The sequence below is a fragment of the Micropterus salmoides genome, unplaced genomic scaffold, assembly GCF_014851395.1.
Source record: "Micropterus salmoides isolate LMB-PRFRI ecotype aquatic unplaced genomic scaffold, ASM1485139v1 Ms_hic_scaffold_11, whole genome shotgun sequence".
Lineage (NCBI taxonomy): Eukaryota > Metazoa > Chordata > Actinopteri > Centrarchiformes > Centrarchidae > Micropterus > Micropterus salmoides.
Genome location: NW_024040152.1, coordinates 102,714 through 119,709, shown reverse-complemented (window position 1 = coordinate 119,709; position 16,996 = coordinate 102,714). Strand labels below are relative to the sequence as shown.

At 42.7% G+C, this 16,996-nt stretch overlaps 1 protein-coding gene across 1 annotated transcript in view; it reads right to left on the bottom strand.

Annotated features, from left to right (window-relative positions):
• tgfb2 (transforming growth factor, beta 2) overlaps positions 1-13,865 on the bottom strand; it is a 143,464-nt gene extending 129,599 nt beyond the window's left edge. Inside the window, exon 1 of the mRNA XM_038710299.1 lies at positions 12,588-13,865. Within this exon, the coding sequence (XP_038566227.1) occupies positions 12,588-12,933 (346 nt within the window). The 5' untranslated portion in view covers positions 12,934-13,865. The remainder of the gene's footprint in view (positions 1-12,587) is intronic.
• Between the last annotated feature and the right edge of the window lie 3,131 nt (positions 13,866-16,996).

Below are 16,996 nucleotides of genomic sequence, written 5' to 3'. Positions count from 1 at the left end.
GTAAGAGGCAGAGGGGGTAATAGAGGCTCTAACTGACACCACTTCACAGTAAAATAAGATAAAAACAATTCACAATCATCAACACTTTCAGTTGAGGCACAAGGAGGGGCTGGATTTAGCAGGCTTAAATAGATATAGAACTGGTCAGCCAGATCCTTGGTGTGGGAATTAGAGGGAATTAAATTGGCTTTGACTCTGAAACAATGCTTTGTTTAAAATGCTTTGTTTGTTAAGGACACAAGTACATGAAGAGCTTAATGAGACAATATGACATTTAAAGTTTTTCCTATGCACACTCACTTGGCCATCACCACAACCACTGAACCTGGGTTTGCTGAAACAATCATATTGAGGAGGACACAGTTCAGCTAGCAGACAATGGTCATTAGGGGTGGTGATGGCGCAGGGGGATAAGACACATGCCTTTGGTGTGAGAGACCCAGATTCAAATCCACTGTGAGACACCAATGTGTCCCTGAGCAGACACTTAACAACTAGTTGCTCCAGAGGCATGCGACCTCTGACATATATTGCAACTGTAAGTCGCTTTGGATAAAAGTGTCAGCTAAATGAATAATTGAAAATGTAAATGTAGTTTGCAACCAGACTCGCCCGCACCAGTCCCACCTGTGGCTAACTGATACTATCCGTGGGCTCCGTACTGATCTCAGAGCAACTGAATGAAAATGGCGAAAAACCAAAGACCCTGCCGACCTTAAGGGCTACCAAATGCTCCTATCCTCCTTCTCAACAATTATCAGTGCTGCCAAAACGGTGTTCCATAATGACAGTGCCACTGACTCAGGGAAATTACTTTCAACTTTTAAAGCGCTACTAAATCCTACTCCACCTCCACCACACACAAACTTGTCTGCCGATACCTTTGCTGCCATCTTCACAGGCAAAGTGGCGGCTATAACTTGCCAATTCTCTAAATCATTCAAAATCAATTGGTCCATTCCTGCTCTGGTCACGTGCTCTGTGAGCACGGCACAAGAAAACATACCATGTAGCAGTCCTCATACATGTCTCCCTCCATCTCCCTTGTCTCAGAATTCCTCTCACGGAATGACCTCCAAGATCCATATAAGTCTTGTTTTAAGAGTGGCTGAAACGGCTCTGTTGTCTGACAGAAGCCCTAAGGTCAGCTAACGCTGCAGCCCAATCCTCGGTTCTTATCCTGCTTGACCTATCAGCTGCCTTTGACACAGTCAATCACAGGATCCCGCTATCAGCACTCTCAGCAATGGGCATCTCGGGTAAAGCACTCCTGTGGTTCGAATCCTACCTCTCGGTGCATTCCTACAATGTTTTGTGGCAAGGACAATTATCCTCCTCCCACTGCCTCTCAATAGGGGTGCCTTAAAGCTTGATGCTAGGGCCCCTTCTCTTCTCATTTTACACTACCTCACTGGGGCCGATCATTCGCTCGCACGGCTTCTCTTATCATTGCTACGCAGACGATATGCAACTCTACCTATCCTTCTCGGTATGGATGAAGGCTTGCCACCTTCAACTAAATCTCTCAAAGACTTAACTCTTGGTCATTCCAGCCAAGCAATCTATCCACCATAACATCAAACTACAAATTGTCTCCTTAACCATCACTCCAACCAGGGAGGTGAGAAACTCATGTCATGATTGATGACCAGCTGTCCTTTTCAGACTATGTTGCTGCTGTCTCTCAGTCGTGGCACTTTTCTCTATACAACATAAGAAAAATCAGGCTCTACCTCACTCAGTATGCCACCCAGCTTCTGGTACAGGCCATGGTTATCTCTCGCCTCAACTATTGAAATGCCCTTCCTTTTAGGTCTTCCAGCTTGTGCGGTGAAACCCCTACAAATAGCTCAGATTGCAGCAGTGCGTCTGCTTTTTGATCAGCCCAAAAGGACTCATGTCACTCCATTACTCAGTGACCTCCACTGGCAACCCATGGCCTCCAGAATCAGATTCAAGTTACTAATGCTTGCATACAGAGTGACTACTTGGTCTGCACCCATCTACCTAAACTCCATAATACAAGCTTACATTCCTACTTGGCCACTAAGCGCTTCCAACGAACGCCGCCTGGCTTTGCCATCCCTACACAAAGCAATCTCAGTCCCGGCTGTTCTCATCTGTGACACCACAATGGTGGAACAAGCTACCACACGCCATCAGAGCAGCGGCGTCCCTCTCTATTTGTTTGGATGAAGTCTGACAGACTTTCCCAGAAGAAATTAAAATTATCAATCAAACACACACCGTGAGCCATGCAAGTAGACCGGAGCCAATTGTGAAGGCCAAGGAGTCTACTGAAGCGGCCAGCAACGCGACAAACTGTGAGAATGGGACCAGAGATAAAAATGCTTTAAGAACTTAGATGGTTAGAATCTGATTTTGTCATCTCAGACTGGTGAAGAGCTGTATAATTTGTTCCTACATGGACTATTGCTCTTTTGATAGATGATGGTATTATATATATCCTGGAGTTTTTCTTTAAATGTAGTGTAGCTGTAGTGGGACTGGGGAAGCAGAGAATGGTAGGGTTAAAGAACCAAATGTTTCTGGTTATAGAATCATCAACTGTGTGGTTGGGGAGAAAAGGGGAAGGTGGAGATGCCGCTTGCGGGATTTCCATCAGCAGTAGCTGAGTGCAAACTTAGGTTTGGACCCAGATGTAGGCAATACGAGAGGAGGTTGCAGTTCAAAAAATATTTATTAACACAAAAACAAGTTTCCACGGGAGTGTGTAATAGTCACCTATTCTGCCTTCAGGTACAGCTTTTAATGTGTTGGTAAACATGCTTTATGTGTATTGGTTTTGCCTTCACGTGTAAAAAAGCAACTGTATATCGGAACCCTGTGGTGTATCATGGATTGTTATAAGGACCTTTCTTTATGTATTTTTTCCCCACTCATTATTGTTTTGCCATGGGGTAGGTTTTAAAAGGAGAGTGGGAAGTGACGTTTGGGTGAAACAGGTGAAGCAGTCAGCGTTTAGTGGGCTCTGTGTAATGTTTGCCAGACGGACTCAACAAAGGAACAAAGAAACTCTTGTTGCTGGATTATATGCTTGGACTTTTCTGAACTACTGCATCATCCCATTGGCTAAACAGACTGTGTCGAGGTTGCGTAAGTTAACTGTGGAATATTATTGACTGCGGCGGCTCGCCACGCTTTACCTGGTATCTTATTCGTTTTTTTTCTCTTCTTCTTCTGGTTCAATCCAGACAATTTATTGACAAGTATGACAAGTTATTTGAATGAACATTTGAACTGCTGGGACATTGGGGTTTTGGAGGGTGAATTGAATGTATGTCGGAAATGGTGATAATGTCTGTAATGTTAGTTTGATGTATCGGAGTGCGGCCGAGCCTCCAGCGGCTAATACCTGTGAGTGTTGCCTGCCGTGGTATAACCTGGTAGCCTATATCTCTAAATAAGCACTGTGAAACCCATCCTATGGACTGTTGTATAATTTTTTTAAGTGTATACAGGTGCAGGTTAATTGCTTATCTGGTTTAGGTAGGGCTTGTTTAACAAAAGTAAGCAGGCTGCGGATTGTAATCTCCTCAGCAGGTATCAGAGCCGCCCATAACCTTATCTTTTGTGTATGTACTTTTCCCTTGCTGTTTTAGTGTAAGGCGAATTGTTACAAGTGGACTAAGGAAATCCAAACGAAGAGTAAATCCAAAGTAAACAGTGTAATCTAAAAAACAGGAAACAAGTACAAGACACAGAGCAATATCCAAAAATACAGAGAACAGAGCACAGCAGGACACTCAAAATATGACAAAGACGTCACAAAGACTGAACAGAACAAGCAAACATTTAAACAGTAGGCAACGAGCAGGGCGGGGGCAGGTTGATGAAAAGAGGATCTTAGCTGTTAACTCTGTGTGGCGATATGATTGGGATGTTGTAATTTTGGTGGAATTTCAATGAGCTGGTCAGCTTTAGCTCATTAATTATTGTGTTGTTATTAGCTATGACCTGCCAAGGGACTGCAGATGCGAAATTAGCATGAAGCTGTACTCTGGTACAGTGCATCAAATGGAAAGAAATCTGTTTTACTGTACTCTGTCCATTATAAATAAACGATTTTATGAATTATTATCATCAATAACAAATTATTATGCGTTTAGCTTGTTAGTCTTCTTAACCAGTTTCTCTGATAAATTTCCAACTGAGAAAAACCTGATGACATTATTAGTGGGTTGTGTTGACTTGACCAAGGTCCTCCAGAGCCAGAGAAGACATTATACTGTATGAGTCTTTAAATATTTCATGAGCTTTCATGGACACTTTCATTTGTGTGTAAAATTGGTTGAATTCCCCTTTAACATGTGATGTTAGTACAACGGAGCTGAAACGTCAGTCAGTGGGTAGAGGTGGGGGCGTTATTTGAAAGAGTCCAAAGCCCTGCAACTGAGCGTCTCTCCTGCTGGAAATTTCCATAGAGGATGGCAAGCAGGGTATACACAGAATACCTCACAGTTGGGGTTAAATAGACAACTGTGAGACCAGGGACAGTGTCTCCATCCCCTTCCACATATAACCTTCCACTCGTCCTCACCCCGCTACACAAACTCTCTGTAAGGCTTCAGGGTCAATATGCATAGGGATGGTCTTGCTACTCGATACCAAACACACAAGCAACACACCGAAAGAAAGAGAAGGGCAAGCCTCTTTTTTTCCTTGTGTGCCTGCTTTGCTTCTTTAGACTCTTTAGTGTAGTTTAGTAAATTGTTAAAGCCTACTTCTTACTCGTTTTCTACTTCTTACTGTCATCATTTGGAGGTTTGCGACTCACCACTGAAAGAAAAAGCACTCGAGCAGATCTTCAGTTCAAAATTTATTGATTGAAAGTTAACAAAATTATTCTACATTGTTTACTTTCAACAAATGTGTTAAAAACTAAATTAAATTCGTATTCCACAACTCACAGTGGTCGCTACACTATTTCACTCCTCCTCTTTTAAAAATAATAATAAAAATAATACCAATCAACTACTATGGCAGGTGGCATTTTACGAAAGGTATCAAACCAAGTACTCTATTGGTATTGGTATCACAAAATTGCTCTCATAAAATTTTAAAAGAAACCCATTGCTGCCTCTGAGGACTTCTTGGTACCTGACCAAATATGGCCTGTGTAGTGTGTGTGTGTGTGTGTGTGTGTGTGTGTGATATTCACATTCACAGCAACTCACTCTCACACATAACATGAAAGAGACTTAATAAATAAAGCTGAAGGGTTAACTGCCTGATCTCTCTTCTGTAAACATCTGTATCCTGATGTGAGGACCTAGCCAGTGTCACCAGTTTACATGAATGGGAATCAGTTCTGGCCTCTTTCCTCCCAGAGTGTTGACTCAGTATTATTTATACCACGTAAATGCTTTCCTGCACTTGGCATCAGGCCTGATATATTCATATTTACTGTATTTACACAAGAGGCAGGGCCAAGCGTAACATTTAATGCAAAATACACCTTGGGGCATTAAAAAAGTCAAGCTCATTCTTTTTTTTGGGCCGATCACTGATTGCTGAAAGCAGTATCAACCGATACTGATCACCAATCACTAGATCTATTTGAAGCCTTTTATTTATCATGTAGCATTATTCAGTGTATTTATTTAATTAGTCCTAAAATCAATGTATTAAGATGGTAAAGTATCATGAAATGACAACTGTTTATTTTATTTGCCTGGTTTCCTGTAGCTTTCCTGTGGAATAAACAACAAAAACAGAACAAACAGCATACTATAAAAACTGCAACAAAAAAGGCTGTAGCCAAAATATTTAGGAGATAAAGGAGCACAGGCATCCTGAGTCTCTGAAGTAGCCGCTTTTTGTTCTGGAAAGCTCAGGCGGGTTCTGTGGGCTTTAGAGAGAGGAGCAGAGAGAGGGAGAGTGGGCTACAGAGGAGTCAACTGTCATCACTGAGATTTGAAAATAAGGGACATTTAAATAAATAAATATACATGTTAATTTCACATTATACCATTAGTATATTGTTAATATTACTTATAGTTACTACATTCATTATAATTTCATATAGTTTACAGGCTATAGGCTTAATATTTTTTCAGTGGGTTGTTTTCATTTATTAAATCCCTTGTGCAAGAAGCACAGTCTACATCTTTTACAGACTGCCACCGGCTTCACCAGAGGAGAGAGAAGAAAACACTTTAAATACAGCCAGCAGGTTTTCATTTGATTTTATAAAGGTTAAAGATACGGGAGATTTACAGGGAAACATTTAAACGGGAGGATACCGGGTGAGAACGGGAGGGTTGACATGAGAGGAGTACAGAGAGGAGTGGGGTAATGTGAGGCTACATCCACACTGCTACAACGTAATCTGGATGGAGGCAGAAACATTTCAAAAGGTTTAAAACAAAAACAGAGAGAGAGAGGCAGTCAGCTGATTGAGTGGCGCCTCTCTTTGCATCAGGAAACACACTGAAGGATCAGTCTCTTTCTCTGCCTGATGCGCTGTGGGTCAAGACAATTAAACTCGGGCAGGCGGCGTGTGTGTGTGTGAGATGAGCAGGGCCGCGACAGTTTCACATGTTGCTCCTCTTGTCTGATTGCGGCTCAACTCTCATTGTAAATGATTAACTGGCCGCATCAATCGCTTCCTGTCTGAAAAGGACTTTGGTGCTAGCTAGCTTTGAAAACTGCTCAGAAAATTTGTCCCGCGAATATTGCATCACCTGATCGGCTTTTCTGATCAGCCTTTTTAGAGACCACCGATTAAACTAATTAAAGCCATTATTATTACAATCGGTGACTGATCGTTCGGAGCACCCTTACTTTATCTTGGTGTGTCTTTGATCTGCTGAAGTCAAAATTCATCTTCCCCACGTGGGAGGTCAAAGGTCGGGAGAAAACTGAAGGCACGCCCTCTACTTGAAGGATTATTACGCAAACATGGCTTTCTCTGCAAACTGTGTGTTGTTTCAAATTCATATATGAATCAACTGATATTAGCAGTTTAACACACCTCATACACTTACACTGTTTTCCCATTACCGTCCTTTGAGGTGCATGCATTTTAATCACAATGCTGTAAATTCACTTAGGCTGGGCATCATTGCTGATACTATCTAAAGACACCTCATCATGTAATCATTTACTGAAAATGTAAGATAATTGTACTGAACTTGCTTAAAAATATAATAAAACCCAATAATGTAATTAAAGCTGCTAGCAGTGTTGGACGGGCCCTCGCAAGTGTAGCCTGTCGAGGTGTGAGACGGCTGCGTTTGCAGATTCCGTAGCTCTCGGTGCGGTTGTGAATTTGCCACGTTCTTTGGACTTTGTACAAAGGTATTAATCATCACTTCCTCTGTCCGCTTTGTGGTGCTACATAGCACTTGGCGCTATGATTCTAACTGAATATTGGCAAGTAGATGTGTTGGGGATGTTATCAAGCACGTAAAGTTTGGTGCAGATGTGAGCATGTACACTGAAGAACAACTTCCTCTTTCATGGCGAATCATCTGTTTTTGATGCCACGAAACTAGCCACAATGTTCACAAAAAATCACCGTTTGTACAACTTTTAGTAGTAGGTGGGATTAGACTAGACAGTGAAAATCTGAAGTCGATCAAACTAATTCTCTAAGGAGTTTGTATGGAGTATGTAAGTCATCCAAAAATTACCATAAAATTCAAAATGGTTGACTTCCTGTTGGGTTTAGGGCATCGCTCCAAGAGGCTTTTTGCTACGTCTGGACATGATACATGTATGGTATTTTCTGGGACAGTTTTAAATTTCATATGTCCAACCTGCTCGGAGTAGTACATTACAGAGTAAACGTGTCATTTCCTGTTGCCAGCAGGTGGCACTATGACTGAGTGAATATTGACGTGTGTGTGTTCAGGGCACGACTCTTATTATAGATATAAAATTTGGTACAGATGTGAGCATGTATACTGAAGCTATAAGAACTTACTGTTTCATGGCAAATCATCAATTTTTGACAGCACGCCACTAGCAAAGTGATCGACTGGTAATAACCGTACAACTTTTCATTGTCAATAGGTCTAGACTGCACAGCAAAAATTTGATGTCGATCGGACTAATTCCCTAGGAGGAGTTCTTTAACGTATGGAGTGTGTAAATCATCAAACATGACGATTTAATCCAAAATGGCCAACTTCCTGTTTAGTTTAGGCCATGGCTCCGAGAGGCTTTTTTGTACGTCTGGACCAAGCGGGAAGCTTCCGGTCTACAATATGCAACGATTGCGCAAGTCACTGAAACCTGCATTCTATTGAAAAAGGAAAAAAAAGAAGTCCTGCTACATTAGAAATAATGGGAAAATGACGCCACTTCTCAGCTGAATAATTACCCCAGTAGTACTTTCCTGATGAGTTTATGGTCTCAGTCACTAGTTTAATGTCTTCTTCAATGCAAAAATGATGTTCATTTAGTAAATTATCGTCCAATTTATTTTAAAATAGACCACAAAGTAGAATATGTTTCGGGGCGGGATTATCTATTACCAGCGACTTGTCAATCAGGCTAGAGCTGACTCGTACCCTCGGCACAGTGTAAATTTAACCAGCGCCATTTAAAAAGCTTATTAGGAGTTGGCTGTTCACTTTCTCTGGTAAGTACATTTAGTTTTAAGACTGTTGTTCGCAAGACATAGTTATCAGCCCAGTTAAAATGACAGTTAATGTGAGTTACAGTTGCACCTAGCTAAGCAAGCTAGCTAGCTCCGCACACGGCTGTTAGCTCCGCCGTATCATCACTTCCGGGCACTTCCTGGTTGCAAAAACATGGCGGCGCCCTATCAGCCAAACACGAGACTTCAAAACAGCAGTCCACAAACTAACGGGTGACGTCACGACGACTATGTCCATTTCTTATATACAGTCTATGGTCTGGACATGATACACGTACCACAAACATTTCATATGTGTAGGTCAAACTTTGTCTAGGGGCTGCTCTGTAGGGGGTGCTAGCTTTTATGAAAAAAACCCCCATAAAATACAGAAGAATTTGCCACTCCTGAATTATGTGCAAAGTTTTGTGAGTTTTCAAGTATGTTTAGGCCCCAAAAATTGAGGTTACTTTGCAGAAAGAAAGAAAAAATCCCTTCAGTTTCAATAGGAACCTCGGATGTTTCATGGTCAGGCCCTAATAAAATGTTCTGTTATTATAATAACATTTTTGTGAGATTATGTAATACCTTACTGTGTTATTCCCTCATCAGGAAATAAATCACCAGAGTTAATCTAAACTAAAAAATCTGTGATCAGATCCCCGTCATAATTAACAGAGGGTTCAGCCACCATCGTTCCTGTACCTAAAAAGTCTGGAGTGTCTAGTCTGAATGACTACCTCCCTGTGGCTCTCACCCCCATTCTGATGAAGTGCAACATCCCAGCCAGCCTGGACCCTGACCAGTTTGCTTTCAGAACCAACAGATCCACAGAGGATGCCATCTCCACTGCCCTCCGCTCAGCCCTCACATACCTTGAGAAAAACAACACCTACATCAGAATGCTGTTTGTGGATTTCAGCTCAGATCAGCAAACTCAGCACTCTGGGTTTAAATACCACATTTCCTCACAAACAGACCCCAGTCAGTTCAACACCAACTCAACACAAGACCCCCCCCCCAGCGCTGTGTGCTCAGCCTCCTCCTGTTCACGCTGTACAATCACGACTGCATCTCCCGACAAGGACAGAACTCTGTTGTCACCACCATCGGCCAGATTTCAAACAACGATGAGAATTCATATCAGGAGGAAACTCATAATCTTGCAGAATGGTTCTCAGAGAACAACCTACTGCTCAACGTCAGCAAAACTAAGGAGCTGATCATTGATTTTAGGAAGAAGGAGATAAAGACACACACCAGTGGAGCTGAGGTGGAGCTCCTGGGAATCAGCATCACAGAGAACCTCCCAAGCTTAAATACTTTCACACTTTACCTTTTTGACAGAAAAGCAAACATTTTCACTGTCAAAATGATTACATCGTCATTTACGACCATCCAGAAAGGTTATACATTATTGGTAAAATGTTATTTTATCAGTCGGGACTTAATACATTTTGAGATTACATTTTCAGGAAATTAATCTTACATAACACATAAAAATCATACATTTCCACATACATACAAATCCAAATAACATTGTAGATCACATCACGTAATGCTGAATATACATTCCAGGAAAGCCAAACATTCGACACAAAGATAGCAGACAGTCAGACAATCTAAGTTAGGCACTGTTGACGAGGACAAATGGGTCATGAGGTGTCTTAACAGGTTAAGGAAGATCTGGCCAATGCTGAAACGGGTGGGAAAAGGACTGAAAGAGGGTGAGTGCCTACACAGGACAAGACTCTGCAGACAGAATAGAGTACTGAAGAGAAAGAAATCCTCTGGAAGAAGAGTTGGGTAAAGTGAGATTCTGTGGGTTTGAGTGATTGTATGATGCTGAACCCTCTAACCTCACTTAGAAATGAAGCACACACCTGTTTTCTCTGTTGCTTGCTTCAGCCACTATTCTGCTTTTAATGTGAGGACACCGGGTCGGAAGTAGCCGTGTGCACGCTCCCGAGCCTCTCTGAAACTACAGGGGCCTTTCCGAAACTGCTTGCTCCTCCCTATTCCTATCTACTGCCACTCCGTTTGCGTTCATGCGGAGGGTCTGCCACACTGAGTGCCATCCGAAACCAGTGAGGGTGGAGTGGTAGTGGGTTGTTGAACCCACCAATGCAGAGTCAGCACCGATGCTGCTTGCTTAAGGTGTGTAAACACTCTTTGCTGCACAATGGGGACCTTTCTTTCAAATGCGAGTTCCGTGTGACTTCGCTGGTTAACATGTAGGATTTTTAAATTCCGAAACTACACTAACAGTTCATATCAACATTCACAGGTTAACAACGTTGGCCAAAGGTTATATTGTGTTTAATAAAAAAATGCTCTTGTCTGATAGACAATACAAAGTTGTCTTTATTGAATCGTATTCATGTTATACGAAAATCTTCAGCCAAAACAAAAGAGCCTACATTAAACAACAGAATAATAGAACATGGCACAACTAGATACACAGGGGGATCACATAACAAGCAATAAAGGTAAAAAAGAAAAGTAGTTAGCCTATGTCTTTCTACATTTTAACTGTTTTAAATTCTTCAGACTATATAATGCTTCAATATAATGTATGATTTATATGGAAATGTTCTATTTGTGAATGTAATATTTTTCATATAGGCAGACATAAACAGGTTCAAATAAGTAGGCTTTTCTTTACAATGAATCAATCTTTTCATAAAAGAATATATTTTATATTCATTTACTTTTACGCAAATGCTCTGTATTTGTATAGCGCCTTTCTTTTCGACCACTCAAAAGCGCTTTTACACTACATCTGCATTCACCATTCACACACATTCATTCACTGAGCCTAAGTGCTCAAACAGAAACTAACATTCACACACATTCATACACTGCCAGCCACAGTGTATGTTCACATGAGAAGTGCAGAGCAACCCCGCTACCCCGCTACCCCTAAAATGATGTTATAATATAATTTTAAAAAACAGAAGATGTCATAATACTGTGAGAGTTATAACTTTATAGAATTGGAAATGGGAACACATAAGGTGGCATTTTTTGATAGAGGAGAGCGACTTGATAGACTCTGCTATCCATTTGTGCTAAATTCAGCATTTTTCGACAAGGCAGCAGATGTCATCAGAACACTGGCATGCTGGTGTTTCTGCCTTTCTTTATTGTACATTTCTGTATGAAAGCGGTTGTGTTTTGGATAATGCTCACTCATGAGTTCAAGCGAGCACACCTATGAGCACACACCTGATTGTGATCTTAAAACCGTACCGCTAGAGGCCGCTGAAAACTTCCTAATGCCCCTTTAAATAGAATGAAAGAACAAATCTGATCACTGTGGTCTCACAATACTCAGTACATTAACAACCAGCCATCCCTGTAATGACACCAGCCTTCTGTACTAATACTTCATTTAGATCTAAGACAGTGTTGAGTTCACTCCCTCCTGCTTTTAAAGCTGTGATCAGCAGCTGCTTTCACATTAAATGACCAATGAAAAAAAATGTGAAGGATCATTCTGGCTGTAACACTGTGTGCTCCTGTTCTAATCCCATTTTGCTCTGCGATGGTGCTTTAAACCCTGTTGTGTGAGATTTACCCAGAAGTCGGTTTGTAGTCTACTGCTAAATAGTCAGGGTGTTAACAAAGTGATTGACACCCAGAAACCACAGGGCCACAATGGTGCTCTTGGTGGTGGAGTGGGGGATCCAGCCATGGTCAGGGTAATAAGGCTGCCTCTACACTCCCCAGCTCTGACTGTCTGTGCTGATGACCCTGCACTCTGCACACAGGAGCTCAGCTCGGACTCATCCTCTGTCCGTTTCCCCTGCGCTCCTCCAGCAGGGCATGACGGGGCTGGTTTTCTAAGACAATCCCAAACACACGTCACCACGTACAACCACTATTTGAGCTTCACACTCAATTAACTTGTGGGGCATCATGGGAGAAACACACGCTTGAGGAAGGCGCGCGCGCGCACACACACACACACACTTACTCTCTGACGGGAAGAAGGGCTGCATGTCGACCTTGTGCACCTCCTTAGCGTAATACTCCTCCTCGGAGCGCTGCCGCTCGCACGTCGCCGCCCGTTCGTTCGCCTTCTCCTGCAGCAGGTCCCTGGTGCTGTTGTAAATGGCGACAATCTCACGGGACACCTCCTCGGAATCGGGAAAGTCCTCCGGGGGACTGGTGAGCTTCAGCTTGCTCAGGATCTGCCCTCGGATGGCCTCGATGCGCTTCTTTTTGAACTGCTCCATGTCCAACGTACTGCATGTGGACAAACTGAGGGCCACGGTGGCTAAATCCAAAGTGAGGAGAACACGGACGACACACAGGTTCATCTTCTCCTCCGGCGTCTTCCAAATTCTAACTAAAAACAGATTCAGGAAAATACTCTCCGAGGCGATTTAAATATCGCCAGGCAGACGCATTTTTTGTGCAGCAGTCGAAGTGAAGAACATTTACGCACACGGGCCAAGTGGCCCCGAACAGTTAACTGAATATCGTATGGTTCAAATTCCCCAGTTTCAGCAAAGTGTGCCTGAAAATCCATTCAACTGTCTCGACACAAAAAGAAACCCGTTATTCGGTCAGAAGGGATCCTCGGATCTCCTCTCTGCAGACGGAAGGCACAGCGAGAATGCATAAAGGTGCAGCCGAAGTGTTGCAGGAGGTGGACGTGCGGCCATCAAACGGATCTGAAATCTTTTTAGGAAAACAGGAGAGTTCAAAAGAACTGAGGGATCATCGTGCGAGTATCCCGAGAGCTCTCCAGCAGCACTTCACCCGACACTGGCCCGTGCTCCGACAGTGCTCTGCTGTGCCTTTAATTATCCAGACAGATCGCAAAGGTGTTTAAAAAAACATTAGAAGCCAACTGCGGTCCTGGCGTTCAGCAGGGCCCACAGTTGCGAACGTTTTCAAGTTTGGCTGAAATAAAAACTCCATACAAAGTCTGATTACACGATAATAATGTAGGCTATTCCTTCAAAAGTACTTCAGAACACAGCTCGTAGTTTGCCTTCGATGCGACTGCAGAGCATTTTACGAGTCTTCATAGCCCACAGTTAGGGAATGGCTGGTATTTTGCGCGTGCCAAGCGGACCCGCTTGCAGTAGATTTCTAAGGGACTGAGGTAACCACGTCCGCCCGCTTCATAATGAGGTCCTGGCTGTCGAAGAAGGGGACCCCTTCAATTCCACGCTACGAGACAATTTCTTGTAAATAGGAGCGCTCCCTGTGCCCACTGGGACATCGCTGCCACGGGTAACGGCCCATTGGCCCATAGTGCGCTGGGACGCGGGGTCCTAAAGCCGGACATGTACACAGTAACTACCTCACCATCCAGTAATTAGTTTAATTTATTTTAAAGTTATTTTATGTATTTGCATATATCATCTGTGTGCTCCATGAAGTCACAGAAACGTGTGTTCTACATAAGTTGAAGCCTGTTTTACTGAGTTCACTTTCTTGCCATTACAATAAAGGACAACATTCAACATAGCATACTAATGAAGGGATCATATAAAGACCATATAAATACTGTTTGATAAAGCTGAAAGAAGAGAGTGGGCTGCACTTTAATAATCCAAATAACATTTTGGGGTCCTCCTCCAAAAAATATAGGCTAATCTCTAATGAGCCAATGTTGTCCCTCTTTCTTTCCATTGTTCCGGTTGCTGAGCTCAAAGTGCTAACAAACACTCCTGGGTGGATCTGAATGCAAACAAAATGACACCATCATGTTTTGATGTGGTGCCATTGAGAGATTTCAGGTAATGAGGCCCTTCATTAAGGTTCCAACACTGACAAGATCTTAAGCATCAGGTTGAATGCTGATTGGCTGTATGTAGCAGAATCAGACCAACCAGACTGATCTGATGAGACTGGTGTGGAAGAGTGTCTGAAACAGGATTTAGCTGGACTATGTGGGTTGGGGCCAGGAAGTCCACGACAAGCGACACAATGGCGAATTAGCAAAGTCCTTGGATCAGGGTGTTTCCTCCCTTCATCTGATCCTGGTGATTACTGAACACTACGTCCTACTCCTCCCTTGTCTCCTCTGTGTAGTCCCACACACTCTGAACCTGCTGTGTGCCCACTTGATTTATGGTCACACCCCTCAAAAAATCCCTTTTTTTCATTATTTGCCAAATCCTAGTGCCGGCCCTCTGCGCTCTGCTCCACCAAAGCCAGCCATCCATCAGGCCTGACAGCTGCTCTCTGCCTCTGCATCCAGAGGCTGCTGCAAACCAGATGGTGTCACTAAATCAGGACACACAGACAGATGTGCCCCCCACCACCACCTGTTCCACACAAGAAAAGTGCTGTAGCAGCAGACAGGAGGAACACACAGGACTGGGATTTTAAGTTTGGAGCAAAGCTCTGCACACAAGCTGGATGAACTCTGTCACAAGATATCTTGGAGGTGTAGATGTTCAAACCTTCCATTACAAATTATGTTAGGTGTCTAATTCTATAAATATACTTTTCAAATGTTAAGTACTGTGACAGGAACAATTTTCAAAAACTGTCAAAACAACAATTCAGTTCTGCTCACTGAACTTTAATTGTTAGAGGGATAAAGATAAAAAAATATTAAATAATTTGTGTTTTCATAAGAAAACACCAGATGAGAGGGCTGAATCAAAAATAAACACAGTTAAGAAGTTTTGTTTCAATAACATTTTTTATTTATAGAGCACCAATGTTTACTCACTGTACTTTTCATAGAGCAGGTCTAGACCGTACTCTTTGTAATGTTTACAGAGGCCCAACAATTCCCATCATAAGCAAGCATTTTGCCACAGTGGCGAGGAAACTCCCTTTAGCAGGTAAAAACCTCGAGCCGCACCTAGACTCTTGTGGAGGTCCCAAAGGTTGGGAACCACTGCTTTAAAAGGACAGGCTTGTATTTTTTCCAAGTCAGTGTTAACACACACACACACACACACACACCTATGTTCATTCAAAGATTTACCGGTTGCTGTAATTCTTCCTCCTCTCTACAGAGACCATGAAGAGATCCCCACCTAACACTACACTGTGAGACAGACCATGCTGAGAGGTTAAGACATTCAATGACCAGACAAGTCCAGTCTACAGAAAGACCCCAGAGTGTTTTCCACAGAATGACAGTGAGCCTGTAGATGTTGACTTGCCGCTACAGAGGTGTGAAAAAGTGATTGCCCCCCCGTTAAAACATAAATCAACTGTGGTTTATCACATCTTTGGAAAGCAGAGTTCAATTTCTCTAGCCACACCCAGGTCTGGGTAACTGGCGTGGGTGAGAAATAGATATTTATCAGTCTGGGAAAGGTTATAAAGCCATTTCTAAAGCTTTGGGACTCCAATGAACCACAGGGAGAGCCATTATCCACAAATGGCGAAAACATGGAGTGGCCAGCTGACCAAAAGAGCGCAGTGACGATTCATTAAAGAGGTTACAAAGAACCCACAACATACACTTGCCTCAGTTAAGGTCAGTGTTCATGACTCCACCATAAGAAAGAGACTGGGCTAAAATGGCCTGCATGGCAGAGCTCCAAGACGGAAACCACTGCTGAGCAAAAAGAACATAAAGGTTCATCTCAATTTTGCCAGAAAACATCTGGATGATCCCTCAGACTTTTGGGAAAATACTCTGTGGACTGACGAGACAAGTTGAACTTTTTGGAAGGTGTATGTACAGTTACATCTGGTGTAAAAGGAACATCATACCAACTGTAAAATATGGTGGTGGTAGTGGTGTGGGGGACTGGGGCTGTTTTGCTGCTTCGGGACCTGGAAGACTTGCTGTCTGTCTACCAAAAACTCCCGAAGGAGAATGTCCAGCCATCCGTTTAAGACTTCAATCTGAAGCGCACTTGGGTTCTGCAACAGGACAATGATCCAAACATACTATCAAGTCCACCTCTGAATGGTGTAAGAAAAACAAAATGAAGACTTTGGAGTGGCCTAGTTCTAGTCCTGACCTGAATCCGATTGAGATGTTGTGGCATGACCTTAAAGCGGTTAAGGTTCCAATGTGGCTGAATAATATGAACAATATGAACAATTCTGCAAAGATGAGTGGGCCAAAATCCCTCAACACCGCTGGAAGACTCATTGCCATTTATTGCAATCACTTTTTCACACAGGGCCATGTACGTTTGGATTTTTTTCGCTCCCATAAATAATAAATACTGCATTTTGTACTTTTATCTTATATTTCAATTTGCTTGTCAGAAACATTTCAGTGTAACATACCCAAAAATCAGGAAGGGGGCGACCACTTTCACACCCCTGTATGTGCGGCGTGCTAACAACATTAACATAGCTCCCGTTTCATGCTTGCTAATAACTTATCTGAAGGTAGGTTTTGGAGATTGATAGCACTGTGTTAAGACTGGAAAGACTAACTTA